The sequence below is a fragment of the Alternaria infectoria genome (assembly GCF_024043175.1).
Source record: "Alternaria infectoria strain BMP 0036 chromosome Unknown scaffold_1, whole genome shotgun sequence".
Taxonomy (NCBI): domain Eukaryota; kingdom Fungi; phylum Ascomycota; class Dothideomycetes; order Pleosporales; family Pleosporaceae; genus Alternaria; species Alternaria infectoria.
In genome coordinates, this window is record NW_026250690.1 from 1,999,194 (window position 1) to 2,018,828 (window position 19,635).

The following is a 19,635-nucleotide window of genomic DNA, read 5'->3' on the forward strand; positions in this document are numbered from 1 at the left end:
GCAGTATTCCGTCATACGGAGTGCAGTAAGGCCGACAATTGCGGGGTTCCCGCGAACGGTGGGAGAAGTCGACAGCACGCCAACTCTCTCCACAGCGCCATTAGTGGGTCGTGGGTGGAGGCGGAGAGGAGCACGTGAAGGGCCCACAAAAGCCACCGCCGCGCCATGTGACAGGTGTGCGATGCGCTGCGGAGAGTTCATCGGAAGGAAAGGTTTTCCCTGCGAGCCGTGTCGTATTGCATCTCGGACGATATTGTCTAGCAGCACTGTATGGCCGTATACCAGTATCGTGCTGGGTTGCTAGGCAGGTGCATGACTCGTATACGGTCAGTGCCTGATACACCAAGGTCTAGACAATGGCACTCGACTGGTGAGAGTCTCGAATACAACATGTCAGCAGCCTTGAACAGCGAACGACCCTACGAGATGGCTGGAGAGTAAAAGAAGCTTCTTCTAGAAATCTTTTGCATTTGCTTTTGTGTCATAGAGTCCAGAATAAGCCTTGGACTACTCCCCTCTCAGGCCTCTATAAATCTATTATACCAGATACCACCCAGGCCGTAACAGGCGACATATGAAAGTGCAGCCAAAGCAATGGATATCGAGCTAAACGCGCAACGCCAACAAACGAAAACGACGAACCCCAAAAAAACTCCAAGCAAAAGGGACCCGTCGAGCAAACGACCCTACTTACCACTCCGATCGATGACCGGAGCAGCGTTTGGCAGCGCACTCAGCAAACTGCCTTGTGCGAATTCGTTGTTCGACGAGAGGTTGACCATGGGGCCCCTGGCTTTACTACCATCCATAACGCCCCTACCCACCATGTCCTTCCCCTGCGAGTAGCCGGCTTGAGATAGCAAACCGCCTCCGGTAAACGCCTTACTGTCATCCTCTGGAGCACCGAGATGGTTATTTTGTGTATACGCAGCCAATGGCTCGCCACGACCCTTGAGCGAGCGCGTGCGTTCGTGGCCACCAGCGGCTCGCGATGTACCTGGACGACCGGCGCGCCAGTCTGTTGATGAGGGAACCTTGATAGCCTCCTCGATCGACGTTGCACTTTCGACCAACGGCCCGGCGCCAGCTCCTGGATTGTAGCCTTTGCCCTTGTTCAGATGCTGCGGTGGCGGGCGGTACTGGGGTGTTAGATCGACCAAAGGCTCGGGCATGCCAGGTACACGCTTCGAAGCACTACGTTGGAGATCGCTGGATGCTCGCCGGTGATGATTGCTGCGGACTGAGGTATTACGTTTCAGACCAGAATCGTTGGACGATACTTGGGCTACACGGCCCATGTTGTTCAGCAGAGATGGACCTTCTGTGAACGGGCCTGACGGCTCACGAGCTTGTAGAGCGGCTTGACGTTGCGTGTAGCTACGTCCCAGAAGGCCGCTCGATGCAAACGCCTCGTCGCCTTGCTGATCAACACTTCGACTGCGGGCACTCGGCGGTGAAGTGCTTTCTGCAACCAGACCACTCTTGCTGAAAGCGGCTGGGGGTGGTTGCTTTACACGTATCGACTTCATCCGCGAGTGCATTGCCCTGCTATCGAGCTTGGAAAGAGGTTTGTCGTCTGGAAACTCTCCCGGTTTGTGAACTTCAATCTGGTCCAGCGTCTTGTTGAAACTGTCCATATCGAGCAAGGACGAGAAAGCACCGAGCTGGTAATGCGACCCAACTGATTCTCCTCTTGAATGCGACGACGTCTGTGCGGCTTCAGCAGCCCCGGACACATTGCGTGTCGCATGAGTCTTCTTCTTCAAACCCTCGCCCTTCTGGTGTTTGAGATACCAACTCCGCCACGTCTGTAACGCTGTGTAGAACGTGTTCGCTATGTTTCGGTCGTTGGTACAGAAAAAGTGGACATACTGCGATTCGTCCGCAAAGATGTTAGACTTTTGCATACTCTTGACGGCATAGCAAATCTTCTTTGGGGGCTTCACCCGTGCCAGCTTGGACTGGGTCACCGAGTAGATGTCGTAGTCTGTGAGTGTGCAGATGTTTTCCTGGTCCTTTTCCTTGATCTTTTCGTTCTTGGCCATGACTAATTGTCCGTCTGGGCGAAGGATGAGAAGTCGTTTACTCCATTTCCCAGGTCTCGATGAGTATTGGATAAAGCATGAAGCGCCCTCTGGTCTGGTGTCTGGGACCTTGTACGAGAGTAGACTGTCCTGGTCGATACCGTCGACATCAGAGTCAATGATGGTAAGTTCGTTTTGATTGTCGTAATCCCAGGAGTTCATCACATCTCTCACGTACTCGTAGTTGCGAAGGGGGCGTGTGATGCTAACTTTGGTGAAGAGCTCGGAAATGACAGCTGTGCGAACGTCAATGGGGTCTGTGAGCACCGTGGCAGCAGACTTGATAAGATCGAGAGGAGTCGTAGTTGGAGTCACAGGGAGCAGGATGCGCTTCTCGTTGCACACGACTTTAACGCGCTATTACGGCTGTTAGTCGCATGTTCGTGTTTGATGAATGATGTACATACTCTATCACCAGCATTTACGGCGGATGTAGGCGCATCGATGCCTAGAACAACGCCACCTCCGCCGGGTCTGATAGTTTCCTCCTCTCCGAGATTGAGACTTAGTTGCGGCGCAGCGGGTTGTTGCACAGGGGCATCTAGACCCAATGCCTCATCCTTTCTCCTCTTGAACATTCCGAAACCTGTCTCCTGCTGCCGCGGTGGCGATACTGGAGGCGACGAAGAGGGAGCTTTTCGGCCCTTCTGCTCAAGCTTTGCGAGGGTTGCCTGCCGCTCCTTCTCTTCGAGCTTCGCCTTGCGGACGCCCTCTTCCCTTTGTTGGAGGACTTTCTGGTTCTCGGCCTTCTGTAATCGTCTACCGCGTTCTTGTTCGGCCTTTTGTTCTTCCCTCTGTCGACGCAGGGCCTCGGCTTCTTCCATCTCTCGTTGGGCATCTAAGCGCGCAGCTTCTTCCTCTTCGTGTCGCATCCTCTCGACTCTGTCCAGCTCGGCCTGCTTAGCCTGCTTCTGTGCGCGCGCCTCTGCCTCATATTTTTCTTTGAGCTGTCGCTGTCTCTCCTTCTCCCGCTGCAAAACCTCTCTCGCGCTGTCATCGCCTCTGAGCGACTGCTGTTGCGGCGCATTGGAGACGGGCGGCGAGGCCTCTGTCGTGCGAGTTCTGGCGGTCCTGGGCCGACGCTGGCCGGTGTTTGCGGAATGCGACGATTGGTACGGCGAACTCACAGCGCGGTTCCGGGATGTAGAGGGCGTGGAGGGCGGTACTTGCGCAGGAAGGGGAGGAGGGGCATTTGGAATGGTGTTCGAACGGAGCGGTGGGGGGTTTGGGCTGGTCGCGTGCGAGGTAGTCGGTCTGCGGTGGTAGCGACTCATGCTCCTGCTGATGGGCGCATCGCTTTGGGGCTGCATCTCGGACACGGCGGGCATGGGAGGCACTGCGGGCGCGCCTGGCGAAGTGTGGTGTTGCTGTTCTTGCGCGCGCCTCACACTCCTATAGCGCGACATCTTGGGGGCTGCCGCCGCCGACGAGGGGATTGTTTCGGTGGCCATGTTGTGCTCGGCTGCTGTGCGACACGACTTTGCGTGCCTGTGCGACGACAAGTAAGGGACATAGGAGACAGAGGCTGGAGGGCATACACCAGGCAAGTGAGGGGGAGCGGCGCAGGGAGTGTGGGAAGAAGCAACAGGGAGCGGCAGGTGCACACGGATACTCGGCTGTTTAATTCATGAGATTCCAGTACCTAAGTCCAATCACTACGTCAAGCAAGCGACCCAGTCTTGCACCGTCGCAATGGAGGTGGTCCTCTCAGGGGGACAAGGTTGGCTGGACTCTTACTTGATGCAGCAAGGGCGCCCGTTGTGGCGCTAACAATAGCTGGGCCGGGGCAGCTGCGTGTTTGGCCATGCCCGCCTAGCTGTTTCGGCCAATCTAGCCGCACACCCGCCGCAAGTACCGCCCTGCCGCGCATTATTATTACACTTTGCCATGCATCAGCCACAGCAGCCCTGTTTGTGTAGTCTCTCGGCTTTACATTGCCAATAATCTCGGTAGTGAGTATCTGACAAAGAGTGGAACCTACTTCACACCACGCTGGACTTGGAACGCTAGTGTCCATTGTATTGTAATCTTGCAGCAACCTTGGAAAATAGTAGGACGGACAGAGCCAAGTGAGAGTGAAATGTTGAAAGGAGAGGAATCCATGAAGAGAGTCATGTTAATTGGGACAGAACCTACTTCTCCAGCAATAGGAGTCTCTACTGCGTTTGCACAGTACTGCATTTCACTATGGAGACATGTCCCAATCACCTAGGTAGGTGCCACTAACATACTCTCTTCTTCCTCTCCCACATCTCGTCTGCCTCCCAAACATGGCTCGGAGAACCCAGCTTCTGTTCGCGGGTTTCTCGATTCTTACTCTGGTTTACCTATTCTGCCACAATCCCTACGCCTACATTTCCAGCACATCGCACTCTCAGCAACCTCCACCTTCCCTCCCACCAGCCAATTCTACCCTCGGCTTTGGTGCTATCCTTGCGGTATCACACTCCAGCTCACCACGACGACCCAGCCTACTATGGGCTGCCAACCTAACAGATATCGAGATTGTGATTCCTCGGCAGAAGGAGTGGGGTGTGGGTGATGTCGAGAAGCTGAAGACGAAGGAAGGTAGTAGTCTAAGCACTGGAAGTGCGAAAGCCTGGATGGGACATTTGGAGGCTTTGAGATGGTACGTCGGTTTCAAGAGGTCAATGATAGAGAATAATGTACTGATAACATGACAGGTTCCTCGCCTCAAGCCACGAGACAGTTCTCATCATCGAAGACGACACTGATTTCGACATCTTTATCCGGCAATCCCAGGTCCCACTCCTGGCATCCGCTGTCCGCTCTTTGCTCGACAAGGGTGTCACTGACGACTCATCATCATCATACTGGGCTTCAACCACCAGCTGGGACCTCCTCTACCCCGGCCACTGCGACGACTTGATCTCCACGGCCTACCTCTCCCAGCCTTCCCTCCTGTACCGCGACCCCACCGTACCTCCCACTCCCCTCCTCCACCCAGACACCGCTCTTTTTCTCTCCTCTCTATCTATACCCTTAAAATCTCGGTTGCTACACAGAAGCTTTTGGCCGTTCTGCACATTTGCCTACGCCGTGAACCGCCGGTCTGCCGCCATGATCCTCTCTACCTACTCCAGGGAACCGGAAGGTGGCAGTTCGGCATACGATGTTGCTCTATTGAGCGCGTGTAGGGACCGAGATTGGAAGTGTTGGAGTGTAGCTCCGGAATTGTTCCATCACGGGCTTGGGCATTCGGAGATATTTAGGGCAGACACAGTGGATGGGAAGAACACGGGAGAGAGAGACGAGAGGGGGAGTATGAGGGGGACGTGGAATTTGGGGTGTGGGGCTAGGCACAGGCAGTTGTGGGTTAAGGAGATAGATAAAGAAATGAGGAGTCTGGTTAAGGAGAGCGTGAGGAACGCAATTCAGAGTGGAGAATGTCCGATTGATGCGGTCATGGAGGAGGAGAGTTGGAAGGGATGTGAGTATGGAGAATGTGGGGCGCAGTCCTGACTCTGCTTGATCACCCTTCATCTTTCTGATGATACCCCCTAGCCTATAGACTCATCTTAGTATTTGATCACCACGTGCAAGCGAAAATCCGAACGCTGCAGTCAGACCTGGTTTCAACCCGAGAGTAAGCGAAGTCTTCACGTAACGTAGACTCCTGGGGTATTAATTTCCAGCAGGTGCTGCAAGTGAGTATTCGATTTCTTTTCCTTGTAATAAGTTGTGGTCACATGCAGGGCTGGCTAGGTGATCTCATAGTATCAAAACGCTATGTCAAGTTACAGCATCACAGCATTGATAGCAAGCGCATGCGTTGGTACGTAGATGGCGACGAGATCCCAGATCCCGCCGCTTTTCGAGGCTTTTGTAGCTATCTCTTGTCTACAGATAGCCAAACGTACCCCGTGTCCCACGTTAAAGGTATCTTCGTTCGTGCCATCCAAATATTCCAACGTCAATGAGTCGTCCAAAAATCGCACCGTACCCCTGTAAGATCAAAAAAGAACTCCACTTGGTATCTTACAAAGATCGCCTATGAAGGAAAAGAAGAATGGACGGGTATCCAGAAGTGAGAAGTGAAAGAAGAATGCAAGCAAGGGAACAAGAGCGGTGCAGGTTGCAGTCGCCCGACTCATCGCCAGAGGTCCGCCCTCGAGGCCCGCTTCTCGCGACCTGCATGGCTCATCCAGCTGGCGCGTGGACTAGGCTCCCTGCCACCAAGCGAGTTGGAGTAGCCGTGTCCGAAGCCTCCACTAGGCGCCATGTGTCCCGCACTCCGTGGTCTTCCATCGTTGTCTGCAGGCACGGCCAAGAAACCTCCAAATCCATTTGGTACCACAATACTTTTACGAGCATCTCCACCCCATTGGGGCCCGAGACCCTTGTGTGCTGAGTAGCTGCTCAATGGCCGACCGACTGACACTGATGCTCGGCGTCCCTGTGCCTCAGGCGGCATGATGGATGTGAAGATCCAGTCCAACTCATCCAGACCCTTGGAGTAGACTTCGAGGGGCTGGTTGAACATTGGCGGCGGTGCCTCGCTGAACGGTCGGATCGGTGGCGCGAGCGTTAGGACCTCTGGGAATTCGGGATCGCGCACGTAGAGCTGTCGCAGCGCCGGCATGCAGTTCGCAATGAGCGAGTTGGCTAGGTACTGGTAGCACGATGCACTAGGCGGGTAGGCTTGATGGGCGGAGCTGGAGATGACCTCGAAATGGAGCTTGTGTAGCGTGTACGACGTCATGGGTGGTATCGGGTCCAAAGGAAGAGATGCAGAGACTGTGGCATTGTATTCCAGCGTCCGTAGGGTGACTGCAGCCTGCAGAATGATGTGGAGGGAGGGTACGGGAATGCCACCGCAATCCTTCAAAATGAGGGTCCGCAGCCTGCCGCTGCACATTGGGTTGTAGAGGTACTGTGCGAGTCCGTTTGCGGTGACACCGTGTACCTTGGTAAGTTTCAGGGTTTCTAGCGCAGGGAAGTTGGGGATTCCCGGGGCGTCGTGGAAGGTCGAGTCGTTCAGCCACGAGACGCCGGTGATGGTGAGCTCCTTCAAGTGAGGCAGCACGCCGAAGACCTGCCTCAGGATGCTGGGCTCTATCTGGATCTTGTTGAGCTCAACCGAGATCAGCTCCTGCCAGTAGCCCTGAAGGAGCGTCTCTAGCGACTGCTCTCCGCCCTCGTTGTACTTCATCTTCCGGATGTGTGGGCAACGCGCCTGGAGCTCCTGACGCAGCAATTGACACGACTGATCGCCATTGTAGAAGCCGTCGGGGAGGTCGATGAACTCGATGTTCGGGCAGCCCGATACGGTTCGCGCCAGGTCAGCCTTGCACGCCTCGCGCGTCATGTAAGGAAGCTTGATGAAGCGCACGCGCTGGCCGAGGTATTGGTTTCCACGCACACTCTGGCCCAGCTGCTGCAGCCGGAGCGTGGGCGCGTCGATGTCCTCGCCGTTTCGTGACTTGCGCCGGCGCTGGTCGGCGTAGACCTCCTCGAGCTCGCAATAGTGGACGGCATCAATGCGAATGCTGTTGTATCTGGGGCACGTTAGGGGGTAGCCTGGTGCACTGAGCATGTGGGACTTACAGGAGACCGGCAGCAACACCGTACCATTGTCGCTTGGTCAGGGCACAATGGGCCAGGTCGCGCATGTCACAACTCATGCAGCCGTCATTGCCGCTGTCCTCGCTGCCGTCGAGGGATTCATCGGCCGAATGCGGACAGACTTCTTCGAAGATGCGGCGGAGGACCTTATCGGGCAGGCGTTGGGTCTGGTCGGGGCCGTGGTAGTCATATACTGCGGGGGCGTAGAGGTCGTTGCGCGGACGCGACTCGCTCTTCTTGGAGGCTTTTTGGCGGCGGAAGCGCTTGAAGAAGCCCATGATGCCTCGCGATGAACTGGAAAGGTATTAGGGGACGGATTCCATGTAGGCGTCGGACATTTGCTTTTGAGGTGGTGCAGCGCAGTCCGTTGTTTCAAAAGTGGATAGGTGAATACTAACTCGCGTCCGTTGGCAAGCTGCGGGGAAGATGTGAATCCCCGTTGCCGAGAAGACATGCTTGGATTGGTAACAAGCCTCAGCCAGACCCAGGTAATTGCCAAAGCCGCAATGCAGGTGCAAGGTCCCCGGTACGTGGGAGCGGGCCCGGGACGAAACTGGAGAGCATAAACTGCAAATTGCAGGCGGATTGCGGAGAACAGTCAGTCAGTGAAGGTGCTCGAGCGTCTATGGACAGAGCAGAGGGAGCAGCGCGTTTAAGGGGCAGGCCCAAGCAGTTAGGAACTTCCCGCACAAAGAATCCAACGGCGCGCTGACAGGGCTAGTGCTTGTTGTACGTGTCAGCAAGGCTCGAAGATCATCATCCTCCTGCCCCCATTTCATTGTTCGGCGGTACGAGCAGCGGGCGACAGCCTACGCGTCACGTGAGCCTGGCCCCAGCTCCAGGGCTCCGCGGGAATGGGAAGATCGCCAGGGGTTCCCGGATGGTGAGCCCAAGCGGGATGGGCGGAGGGGGCCACGGCGATATTCTGCATGTCCTGGACTTATGTTTTAGGTACAGCTTTGGCGTGCACTACTACAAGACCGACTACCTCGCGGCGATGTCGTCGAGGGTGGGATGCGCGCGGCGTTAGAGGCGGACTTAGAGGCGCCTGACTCTCTGCCAGCCGCCGCCCCGTTGTATAAGACGAGGGCATGTCGCGCGGTCACGATGGGCCAGCTGGCCAGTTGGACCCTGATTACGCAGTAGTCTCGGTGGCCCAAAGCGGCACGGCGAGCAGCAAAAGCACAACTCGAATGCAGCTGTTCAGGACGAGCACACGCGGTATCGATCAATATCACCATGGGGGCACAACGTGGCACGGTCGAGGCGCAGCACACGCGAGCGCCTCCAGCAGACGCGTGGAACATTGGATCAGAGGGCGGAGAGTGTTTCAGATGGGTACAGACAGCTCTGCCGAGCGGCTGCGGGAGCTGCTGTCCGCCGTACTCGTGGCATGGCCTGCTGCACGCCGTCCTGCGTCTGGAAATTTGGAGCGACGTCGTCGAAATTAGCCTTGCTTCGTGACGTTGCAGGACAACTACGGGGCAAGTAAGGGTAAGAGAAACGTCAATTGAAGTCTCAGCCAGCATAAAACCCGTGAACAGATTGCAATTGCAGCACCGTCACACTATATCCCACATCGCTCTGACATGCCCGGCACTAGGCGGACTAACGTCGAGCTCCCGCCAAGATCTAGAAGTTGTGCCTTAGCTCTGCTATCCACGTCAAGAAATCTGCCCGGGATCATTGCACGGAGCCTCAGGTCGTCCGTCCCCATCTCGTAGCATTTGGTTTCATCTCACCGTATCCTCCGTCACCTCGAGGCTCCGTTTTCCCCTTCACGCCCTCACAGCTTGCCAGCTGTTCCCCACTCCTCTTCACCATTCACCTTGGGCTCCCCGCTGACGTACTCGCCCGTCGCGCCTTCTCCTTCCGCCGACCGTCGTACCTCCTTCCCCAACAGACGTCGCCCGCCGAACCTCAAGAACCTCAATTGCCAGCTTGCTCTGAGATACCAAGGATACCAGGCTAATCTTGACCCTTTCAGCAACATAGATATGGCTTCTCAACCCACCCCCAGCCCCCAGGCGGCCAACCTGGACCGCTACGTTGTAATCCATGTAGCTACCACCTGCGACGAGCACGGGGTGTATGTTACCAAAGACTCTGCCGAGGTCATTGAGCTCGGTTGGATCCTGCTCGATGCAAAGTCGTGCGAGGAGGTATGTCAGTCAGATCCAATGCCGACCTCAATCGCTAACTCAACAACAGCTCCATCGTGAGTCGGTCCTCGTTAAGCCTGTCAACACGCCAATCACGGCCCTATGCAGTAAGTTTGCTCTTCACCTCTACGGTCCACAATTTGTGCAATTTCCGCTGACGTCGAACCCTGCACAGCCAGCTTGACGACCCTCACATGGGACCAGGTCCGCAACGCCGGTTCCTTCCGCGACGCCGTCGACCGTTTCAGTAACTTCTACAACGAGCATATTGGCCCGAAGAACTTGGAATTCGCTTTCGTGACCCTAGATTCCTGGGACCTCCGCGTCCAGCTCCCTCGCGAAGCCCGCGACAAGGCCGTCGTTCTTCCTCCTTATCTCCAACACTCCCGCACCTTCGACCTCCGCACAGAATACCAGAGGTGGCAGGCACACCACCCAGAGTCGCTTCCGTTTGGCTCCAGCGCCTTGACAAACATCTGTGCGGCGCTTGAGGTGGAGCCTGTCCAGTCGTCGGCCCCCATCAAGCACAACCTGCCCTTTCACTTGCAAGCCCTCGCGCCCGCTTCGCCCCGCCGGGCCATGGAAGAGGCTGTCACGCTTGCTCGCGTGCTTCGCGGTCTTATTCGCAAGTCGCAACCACCCCAGGATCACCCCGACGTTCTAACCAAGCCCATGGACGCCCGCGCCGACGTTCGCGCTTTCTTGTCTGAGCGAAGCAAAGTCCTACACATGAGCGGTCTCCCTCATGACACTACTCAATCAGAACTCGAGAGCTGGTTTACTCAGTTTGGCGGACGCCCCATTGCGTTCTGGACTCTCCGCACTCCAGACCAGCACAAGCCCACCGGAACTGGCTTTGCGATCTTCTCATCCCACGAAGAGGTATGCACTGCGTCAGCAATCTTCGCGCTTTAATATGCTAACATTGAATAGGCTGCGGAATCACTCTGCATGAACGGACGCGCTCTAAACGAGAAGGCCATCGAGGTCTCGCCGTCCTCAAGCCGTGTCATTGATCGCGCTGGCGACATCATCGTCCCCTTCCCTCCTAGCAAGAACCGTCCCCGTCCCGGTGACTGGAACTGCCCCTCGTGTGGCTTCTCCAACTTCCAGCGTCGTACCGCCTGCTTCCGATGCTCTTTCCCCGCCATGCAGCAGGGTCCACCAGGTGGTGATCCCATGGCTTACGGCGGTTACGGATATGGTGGTCACCCTGGCATGATGGGCCCCCCTCAACACCACATGGGTCATGGCCACGGCCACGGAATGGGTGGCGGGCATATGCGCGGTGGCACCGGCGCTGTGCCCTTTAGGGCTGGAGACTGGAAGTGCGGAGAGAACGGCTGCGGCTACCACAACTTTGCAAAGAACACCGCCTGTCTCCGCTGCGGAGCGAGCCGTGCCGGTGCTGCTGTTGTGGCTGACTCTGCTTTCCCTTCGCCTATGGATACTCCTTCCGGCTTCGGTATGGGCCCTCCCTCCATGGGTGGCACTCCCGGCGGCGGTCCTTACGGTCCAGCTGGCTACGGCGGCGGTGGCTTCCCAGCTCAACAGTACGGCGGTCCTCCTAGCTCTTACGCTCTGCCATCCGGTATGGGCGCCGCTAGCCCTTACCCTCCTATGGGTGCGCAGTACGTGCCCAATGGTGGTATGCACTCCACTCCCTTCGACAGTCGCTCAGCTGAAGCCGCATTCTCTTCTGCCGACCCCTACCCCAGCCAGGGTGCCGTCAACGGCGGTGATGGTCGCAACGATCCCTTCGCTTTCCTTTCGAGTGGCTTCGGGTCTCTTTCTATGAACGATGACCGCCGCAACGTTTCTAACCCCGCAAACAAGTCACCAGCATAAAGACTCTCGTGAAATAGGTATCGATCATCTGGAGCGCGGATCTTGCGGTGCAATTTGATATGGGATGGTTTCTTCGGACAGGCTGGCGTGGGCAAGATTGGCTTTCGGGGAGTTGGACAGCGTCGGTCGATTAAGAATTTGTGGCATTTGCAGGCTACCTACGGCTCGGATGCGTATAGACGGAAAACCTCATTTGACGGAGTTCGATACCTAGGATGGGGGTGTTTGGGGATCGACTTGCATTTCATTTCAAAAGCGGGGCGGATGGACAAAAGTACAACACGGACGGCGGCATACGGGCTTGCTGGAGCTTTTGGATTCCATGGTCGATCATTTCGTTTGATGTCTAGGCTGTGAGCTTCTCTTTCCATATGCCTTGCTTTTCTTTCTTTTTTATCTGATCCAAATTGAACACATCGCTTCGGCGATCAAGGCGCGGAACAAGAGGCAGCTCCTTAGCCTCGTGTCTTCTGTACTTATCATAGAATTACCTTGCTTACCTGCCCTAATAATTTCCAATCCATCTTGCTCATTACGTGTTGGTCATGATTGCTTTGCATGCGGTAGTGGCAACACGATCACGACTGCAAGCTCCTTTGATGTCGTGAGTATTACCGTGCCATGTCGAAGATGGAAAGCGAACGGGACCTTTCTACAGTCGCCATACATCAGCCGGACGACCGTTACGATTCTGAATGCATTCCTGCTGAATTTTCGCTCCAAGCAAAACTACTAATTTTTCACACACAAGGTCACCATGGTACGTAGAAATTCACCAACCAAACAACGGTGGCCAACCATACAGATCCCATTGACATTGTAGACGCTGCTAGTTGTGGCTGAACATCGCACCACCCACGTGTATCTAAAAATGTCCAAATACGGCAGACTATGATGTCTGGCGGCTTGGGCTGATCCCCGCTCGGTCCGACAAGACTACTACATACCTTGGATTGTAGTCTGCGCACGGATTCAAGAGGAACTACAAACACCCTACACGTCATTTGCCCTTGTAACGGTCTTCCCAGCAGAGAGCGGCTGATGGTAAGAGGTGGACAGCATTTCACCATACGTCGCCCGCACTGATGCGGCGCGTCGCACTGTGTCCTTGGAACGCGAAATGAGCGTCCCGCTCCTGTCTCCTGTGTACATATTGGACTCTTTTCCAATCTCCACAGTATCTCCGTAATTGCAGAATTCGCTCGTCTCATGGTAGCCATCTTCGTAAATTGGCTTGCACCTGATGGCTGTGGTCAATATTGCGCTGAGGTCTCCCTCTTCACGTGGCACTACAGTTCATGTGTAAACATTTTTCTCAGCACAACGACTGTTTCGGGTTTACTGGAGCTGAGTAGCACGGCGTAGCGCCTGGATGACGCGATGTCCTGAAAGAGCTCCTGGGCCGTTCGTAATTTCGTATCCGGTAATATTCAGCAGCGCTTGTTGGTCGCCACGCAGATTCGGGTGCCTTGGTACCATCCGTACGGTCTCTTTATAACGCGCCAATAGAACGATTTGCCTCGAAATCTTGGGACTTTCGAGGCCTAATTAGTCCCGTCAAGGCGCAGACTATGAAAGTTGAAGAGGCTGCGATCAAGCATGGCGAGCGATCGATAACGCCCGAATACGCGAGCGACCGTTTCCTGTTAGTTGCAGGGTCCAGCCTGTGAACCCCTAATTCCAGCCACCGGGTGAGGCCGCAGATCACGCTATGCGTCTAACTAGGGATTTCTATTCCTAGATTTTCACTCCAACACAGGGCTGAATTATCGCGTCTCGGCGGCCTGGCCGTCACCCCAAGGCTCCGAGGGCTCCCTACGCAGAAGGTCGCTCTGCAACAGAAGGCGCGTATGAGCCCGCTCACAGAGCTGACAACGTTGTGTCACGTTACACAAGCATGCACTCGCACGAGTAAGACGGGGCGAACGGTGGCTGTGTCTGAGCTCTGGGGGCTGTAATGTCAGTCAATGTGCATCTCGCGAGGCCGGTTAAACTCATCGTCCATATGGACTCTAGCCGTCTATGGACTGTGCCTCCACTAAGCCGCACTGTCGTTGCCTACCGTTTGCATGAGCGGGTCGTAGCTTCTTATCTTACCAAACGCCACGCACCTTTTTCTATTGGTTTGGCAGGTTTCACGCAATGCTGACGCTCAGTAATTTCACTTGAACGCTCTCACACCCCTCTCTTTCATATTGAACCTGGTCTTCCTCTGTCATTGTCCTCCACTCCAATTATCCACCTTCATGGACTTCCTCCGACGATAGCAATCCACCCGCGACTATGCTCGTATCCGTCCCCTCGATACCGCGACTCATCGTCATCCCGCTCTTCCTTCTTACATGCGGCATCTTCTTTCTCCCACATGGCTATTATGGGTCGAATGCCTTGCATATGCCTTTATTGACAGGCAAAAACCTCACTGCCACTAGCTCCACCTTCGGCGCACCTGTGCGAGAGTTCTGGTCGGACCTTGTCACGGCCCTAATTGAGTCGCAGCCGCAATGCGAGGCCTTACGCCTCAAAGGCGACGGCGATGCACTGGTGAAGAACTTTCTGCCTCTCGAACCACATCAAGCGCACCCTGAGAAGTTGCTGGACTTCACCGACAAAGAGGAGATTGCTCTATTCCAGTCTCACTATACCATGCGTAGATGGGCACAACTCCTGGCACCGAAGTTACCATTTGCCAAAGGCACAACGGGGATTGTCACCACTGCAGACATCTTCTATATGCCGATTTTCCTGGTGTCGCTGCGCATGCTGCGGAGGACTGGCTGCGACCTACCCATGGAAGTTTTTATTGATGACTGGACAAAGTACGACCCGGAGATATGCGACACCCTCCTACCGTCCCTCAACGCCCGGTGTGTTGTCTTGTCGAACATCTACGACACAGCCACAAACGCGAAGCCACCCAATCACTACCAGTACAAGATCTTCTCCATCCTTTTCTCATCCTTCCAGCATGTTCTGTTCCTTGATAGCGACGCATTCCCAACCCAGGATCCCACCAAATTCTTCTCCGCCGCACCATATACGACTCACGGCCTAGTCACTTGGCCCGACTTCTGGGCTCAGACGATATCCTCGCATTACTATCATATCGCCGCGATACCAGAAGTCGCCTCTCAATCGAGGCTTTCTACCGAGAGCGGCCAGCTTCTCATCAACAAGGACATCCACCGCGCGTCGCTCCTCATGATGGTGTACTACAACTACTACGGCCCAGACTACTATTACATCCTTCTTAGCCAAGGCAGCCCAGGTGCTGGCGACAAAGAAACCTTTGTACAGGCAGCACTCGCAGTTGGCCTGCCCTATTACCAAGTCCAAACACCCCCCAGTGTTCTTGGCAACCATATGAATGGCACTTTCAGGGGCACCGGCCTCGCGCAAGCAGACCCGACACTCGACTACGAATATCTTATTCCAATGCGCAGCCATGTTCACACCGAAACACTCTGGCGAGACGCCGACCTTGCGAAACCGAACACCGAGATCGAGAAGGGACATGACAGGATACTCAAAGCCCCACATAAACCATCGATCCTCTTCCTGCATCACAACAATCTCAAGCTTGACCCGGCGAAGATGCTAGACGATAAGAGAGTGTATGGGGACGACGACGGTCCGCACAGGATGTGGGGCCCGAACAAAGACATGACGGAAGACCTAGGATACGACGCTGAGCGCAGATTATGGGACGTCATAACGGAAGAGGGATGCAGATTGGACTCGAGGAGTGAAACATGTACAAAAGTACTGGCGCATGTGCAAGGGGTGTTTTCTTGATGGTCTTGACACATTTCGAGATGATGGAACTGGCCTTGGACCAGATCGTGGTCTACGACGATTGGTATGAGTTTACGTGATGATTCCGGAGTATATTTTGGCGAAGGGCATTGATGTCGTCATTTCCGGAGCAGTTTGTAGTATACCCCCTCTTAAATTCTATATAATGATCTCTCGAAGGTGCAGGAGGTAATGAGTACCTTTCTACGATGGTCAACTTGATGCATGTGAATGAGCGCTTGATGATGCTAAATTGAGGCTAAAATGAACACAGAGCGCGCAGTACGTCTAGCAGTGACTGGACGATTGAGAAGAAGTATCATAAAACGTTTCTGCATTCATGAACTCATTGCGCACTACCGGAGCTCCTTCGTAATCAAGACAAAACATGCCGAGAAGAGGCCAATGGGACCATGTAACGCCGTCAACCCAGAGAGGTCGAGAGAGAGAAACAAAGAAACTACGCAGAGTGATCCATCTCGCTCTGCAACAGGCTCTCCATGATATCATCTTCGGTCACTTGTGTACGTCTCCTGTCATCCCTGCCAACGGTCAATGTGCTGTGTCCAGCCTCAGACTCAGCATCGTCTTCCTCATCCTCTTCATCGTCATCTTCAAGAGGCATACGCGTGCCCTCACCCTGCATACCCGCTAGCATAGTGTCTTCATCCTCTTCCTCTTCCTCCTCTTCTTCGTCGTCGACCTGCGTCACATTAGACTTCCTTTGACTTCGCGACGCAGAGACTTCAGTAGCATCGCCCTCCGTCTCTTCCTCGTTGACTTCCGTTGCGTCGGCAGCAGTAGTCGTTTCGGGTGTGGCTGTGCGCTCTACATCGGTGTCTTGCACTTGTGTAGTCTCGCCAAGTCGCTTAGTTAGCGTAGCTTCCAACTTGATCAATGCGTTGCGTTGAGTAGCGTCTGTGCCGATCTTTCCTTCTACAGCCTCAGACACTAGCTCGTGTAAGGTGCGGAAGCTTTCCTCGTCGAGTGCGCCCTCTTCTCCTTTAGGAATTGGGCCAGAAGGCGCGATGAACAGTTTGCCCAATAGTGAGAGTAAAGGCTTTCGTTCGTCCTTTGAGCATGTACCTGTCAATGCGCGTTCCAAAATGTCGATCGCGAGCTGGATGTGCGGCTCTTCAGCTTCGGCAATGGTGCTGGTCTTTCCGTCGAGACCAAGTTCGGTTGCGCCCACGACCTTGCGTCCATCGGTCCATTCGGCAAGATGGGCAGTGATGACAGGCCAGCCCACCATCTCGTCTACATCTTCGTCCTCAACGTTGTCGTCGCGCATGATGAGTAGTTTTGAGATCACTGGCACAGCAATCTCGCCCATCAGCTTTGCGTTCTTGAGCTTGGAGTGACAGTACACGGGCAAGAAGTAGCTGAGCGCTTGCCTCAGAGCGGGATTCGACGCCGTCTCGGGGTCAAAATACGTCAGGGTGAAGGCTTTGAGGACTTCGGTTGTCGATAGAGGAGGTAGAATACCCAGGAGGAGAAGTTTGGAGGCTGCGGTGCAAGAGATCAGGCCAATGCGCTTATTATCCGAACTGAAAGCCTTGAGCAAGATCTTGGTAACGGGGCGGATTCGTGGGTTTGTGATGGGCTCTGCATCTTCGGTCGAGGCATCTGGGTCTGGTATCGTAGGTGTGAGAAGCTGAGGATGTGTGATGATTACATCTGTCAGAACCTGAATGACGATCTCTTTGAGGGCATCGTGGCCCTTCATGAAACAGTGGAAGAAGAGATCGAGGTTGTTATCAGCGAGGTCCTGCTTCTTGTTAGTAAAAGTTCATGGGTGGGAATAAACTGATTGACTTACCTTGCTAAGGAGGGCTGCCAGACCCAAGCAGATGACACCACGCTCTCGTATCATGGCCTGATGAGCTTGAACAGCAGGGATGATGAGTGTGTTAAGGATGCTGGTGAGTGATGTGTCTGACTCCAGATCGCCTTCCACGTTCTGAAGTGTGCATTGAGCAATATGCAGACACTTTGAGTACACCATAACTTCGCGGATCTGTCGCTCTTCTTTCTCTTCCTCGGAGAGATTCTCGGAAGCCTTTGCGGTCTTGGGCTTGATCAACGGTGCATCCCCTTCGGCATCAGATTGCGCAGAATGGAAGCTCTCTTCAGCGTCCTCGCCAGTGACTGTAGCGTCGTCGGAATCCAGTAAAGAGTCGCGGACGTCCGCAATGGCCTCTACGATGAGAGCACAGAAGTCTGATTCGCCACGGGCTCCACAGACCTTGCGCAACACCTCGATGGCGAGCTTAGTACACTCTTCCGGCAGCTGAGCCTTGGCAATGGCTTCACGCATGATGTTGTACATTTGCCTACGCCCCATCTCGTCTGTATAGTCAAGGGTGTGAGCGATGTGGAGCAGTTGCTGAACAATGAAGTCTTGCTCCTCGACGTCTTCTTGCGCTTCTTCGGTCTCTGGGTCGTTCTCTTCCAGGACAGCAACCTTGTCCACCAATTCCATCAGAGAGTTGAGCTCTCTCTGTAGGACGAAAGCAAACATGGTGACTTCTGGCATCTTGTCCTCGATCATGCTTCGCACTCTCTCGTCATCAGTGCTGTGACTGTAATCGTTCAGTGTGCGGGCAATAAAGGCTGTCTGTGCATCGAGGTTGTTCCAGAATTCATGATCGAATGTGATTTCCTTGCGGTAGTCTGGCCGGCCGTCCCAAAACTGACGCATCGCTTCGTGAGCCATGCCCTCTTCTTCCCCAGATCTGGTGACATCGATACGCTCAAGAAGCTCGCAAAGTGCTTCTAGATTTGGCGGAGCGACATCTCCTGGCTTCTTCTCCTCTTCTGGTCGGGTATCGCGCCCAGAGGCACAGTCCTCGAGCCAGCGTTCACGGAACAGGATGGCAGCAGCCTTGCGGACAAGGTCGTCTCGATCGCGGAGACCCCATCGGATGAGCTTCTCACGCTCGACAAGAGACATATGACGGAAGTCTCCTAACGCAGGTAGGATCTTGCCGTACACTAACCGGCGAGTGGTAGCATCCATGTCTCGAGCTCGCTCTAGGATGTAACGGAGGGTGGATGGCCACAGCGGTAGGTTCAGCAGAACAGCGCGTCGCACTTCGGCACTCGGATCGTTAATCATAATGTCCAAAAGCTTGTCGAGTATACCACCGGCGGCCTCATCATCGCTATCCTCGTCGTCTTGTTCTTCATCATCATTACCGGCCAGACGACCCAAGCCCAAGATGGCCTGCACGCGCACTGTTGGCTCTTTGTCTCGCAGACGCTTCAAGAAACCCAATCTTATTAGGTCAAATATATCGTCGTCGATGGTTGTGAGGCTGTTTACGATGTGCGCGACCGTTTGTGTGGCTCGGAAACGGACCGTCTTGTCCTTTGCCGTCAGGAGGGCGAGAATGGTGGTGAGGATGTTTGATGTGAGCCGACTGCTGGGCGTTTCGTGGAATGCTGTGGCTTCTTCTTCCGACTCGGCAGCGAATATGGTTTGGTCTTTCTCAGAGGCATGCTTCAGAAATAGGCCCAAGAAACGGATGACCCTGTCTCCGACGGGTTCGCTCTTCTTGACAGCCATAATCCTCAGTACGCATCGTACTACCTCGGTGTTGAACTCCTCCTCATCAAAGTCCTCCTGCTCCTCGCCCTTTGACTTCTTCCCGCCCTTGCCAGTGTCTGGTGGCTCGAAGCAGCATGCTTCCTGTATCTTTCTGAGGTTTACGATGAGTTTCCTCTGTGTCGCAGTCGTTCTTTGCGCATCGCTGAAGACCTGGGCGATGTTTGTTCGGAGGGAGGTGACGGGGCCCTCATCGGGGATTTCGACTGCGTTCGAGGACTGCCTGGCGGACGATGCGCGCGTGGACTTGGTGGTGCGTGTCGTCGAGGTTGATGTTCGCGGTGCACGCGTCGATGTGCGGCCGACCATATTGACGAGGTCGTTAGTTGCGTGCCGTGTCGCGAGGTCTTGACATGCAAATGCGGGCGTCGGTGTTGTTGTTGGACTGTTTACCGTGACCCCACGCGGCAACAACTCGTGGCTGCAGGGGTCTCAGGACGACAGGGGTCCTGCAGTTGCGACATCGGGCGAGAGCGCGTTGATTCGCCGATCAGCCGAATGGCATCATCGTGAATCTTTAGTACTCTATCTTTCCCATGCTGACTTGTTTGCC

At 54.8% G+C, this 19,635-nt stretch overlaps 6 protein-coding genes across 6 annotated transcripts; 3 read left to right on the plus strand and 3 right to left on the minus strand.

Annotated features, from left to right (window-relative positions):
- Positions 1-686: 686 nt before the first annotated feature.
- J4E92_000691 (uncharacterized protein) lies at positions 687-3,276 on the minus strand (the record flags this gene model as incomplete). Its single annotated transcript, XM_051492106.1, has 3 exons — positions 687-2,441; positions 2,492-3,155; positions 3,212-3,276. 3 exons carry the CDS (start codon positions 3,274-3,276, stop codon positions 687-689), a joined length of 2,484 nt encoding a protein of 827 aa, XP_051357618.1.
- A 1,078-nt stretch (positions 3,277-4,354) lies between these two features.
- J4E92_000692 (uncharacterized protein) lies at positions 4,355-5,242 on the plus strand (the record flags this gene model as incomplete). The annotated part of the gene is made up of 3 exons (XM_051492107.1): positions 4,355-4,713; positions 4,769-5,024; positions 5,189-5,242. 3 exons carry the CDS (start codon positions 4,355-4,357, stop codon positions 5,240-5,242), a joined length of 669 nt encoding a protein of 222 aa, XP_051357619.1.
- Positions 5,243-6,195: 953 nt separating this feature from the next.
- Positions 6,196-7,948, minus strand: J4E92_000693 (uncharacterized protein; the record flags this gene model as incomplete). Its single annotated transcript, XM_051492108.1, has 2 exons — positions 6,196-7,603; positions 7,653-7,948. 2 exons carry the CDS (start codon positions 7,946-7,948, stop codon positions 6,196-6,198), a joined length of 1,704 nt encoding a protein of 567 aa, XP_051357620.1.
- Positions 7,949-9,667: 1,719 nt separating this feature from the next.
- Positions 9,668-11,680, plus strand: J4E92_000694 (uncharacterized protein; the record flags this gene model as incomplete). Its single annotated transcript, XM_051492109.1, has 4 exons — positions 9,668-9,832; positions 9,882-9,939; positions 10,008-10,714; positions 10,766-11,680. The coding sequence occupies 4 exons, from the start codon at positions 9,668-9,670 to the stop codon at positions 11,678-11,680; spliced, it is 1,845 nt and encodes a 614-aa protein (XP_051357621.1).
- A 2,283-nt stretch (positions 11,681-13,963) lies between these two features.
- On the plus strand, positions 13,964-15,475 carry J4E92_000695 (uncharacterized protein; the record flags this gene model as incomplete). The annotated part of the gene is made up of 1 exon (XM_051492110.1): positions 13,964-15,475. The coding sequence occupies one exon, from the start codon at positions 13,964-13,966 to the stop codon at positions 15,473-15,475; it is 1,512 nt and encodes a 503-aa protein (XP_051357622.1).
- Positions 15,476-15,935: 460 nt separating this feature from the next.
- J4E92_000696 (uncharacterized protein) lies at positions 15,936-19,391 on the minus strand (the record flags this gene model as incomplete). The annotated part of the gene is made up of 2 exons (XM_051492111.1): positions 15,936-17,243; positions 17,295-19,391. 2 exons carry the CDS (start codon positions 19,389-19,391, stop codon positions 15,936-15,938), a joined length of 3,405 nt encoding a protein of 1,134 aa, XP_051357623.1.
- Between the last annotated feature and the right edge of the window lie 244 nt (positions 19,392-19,635).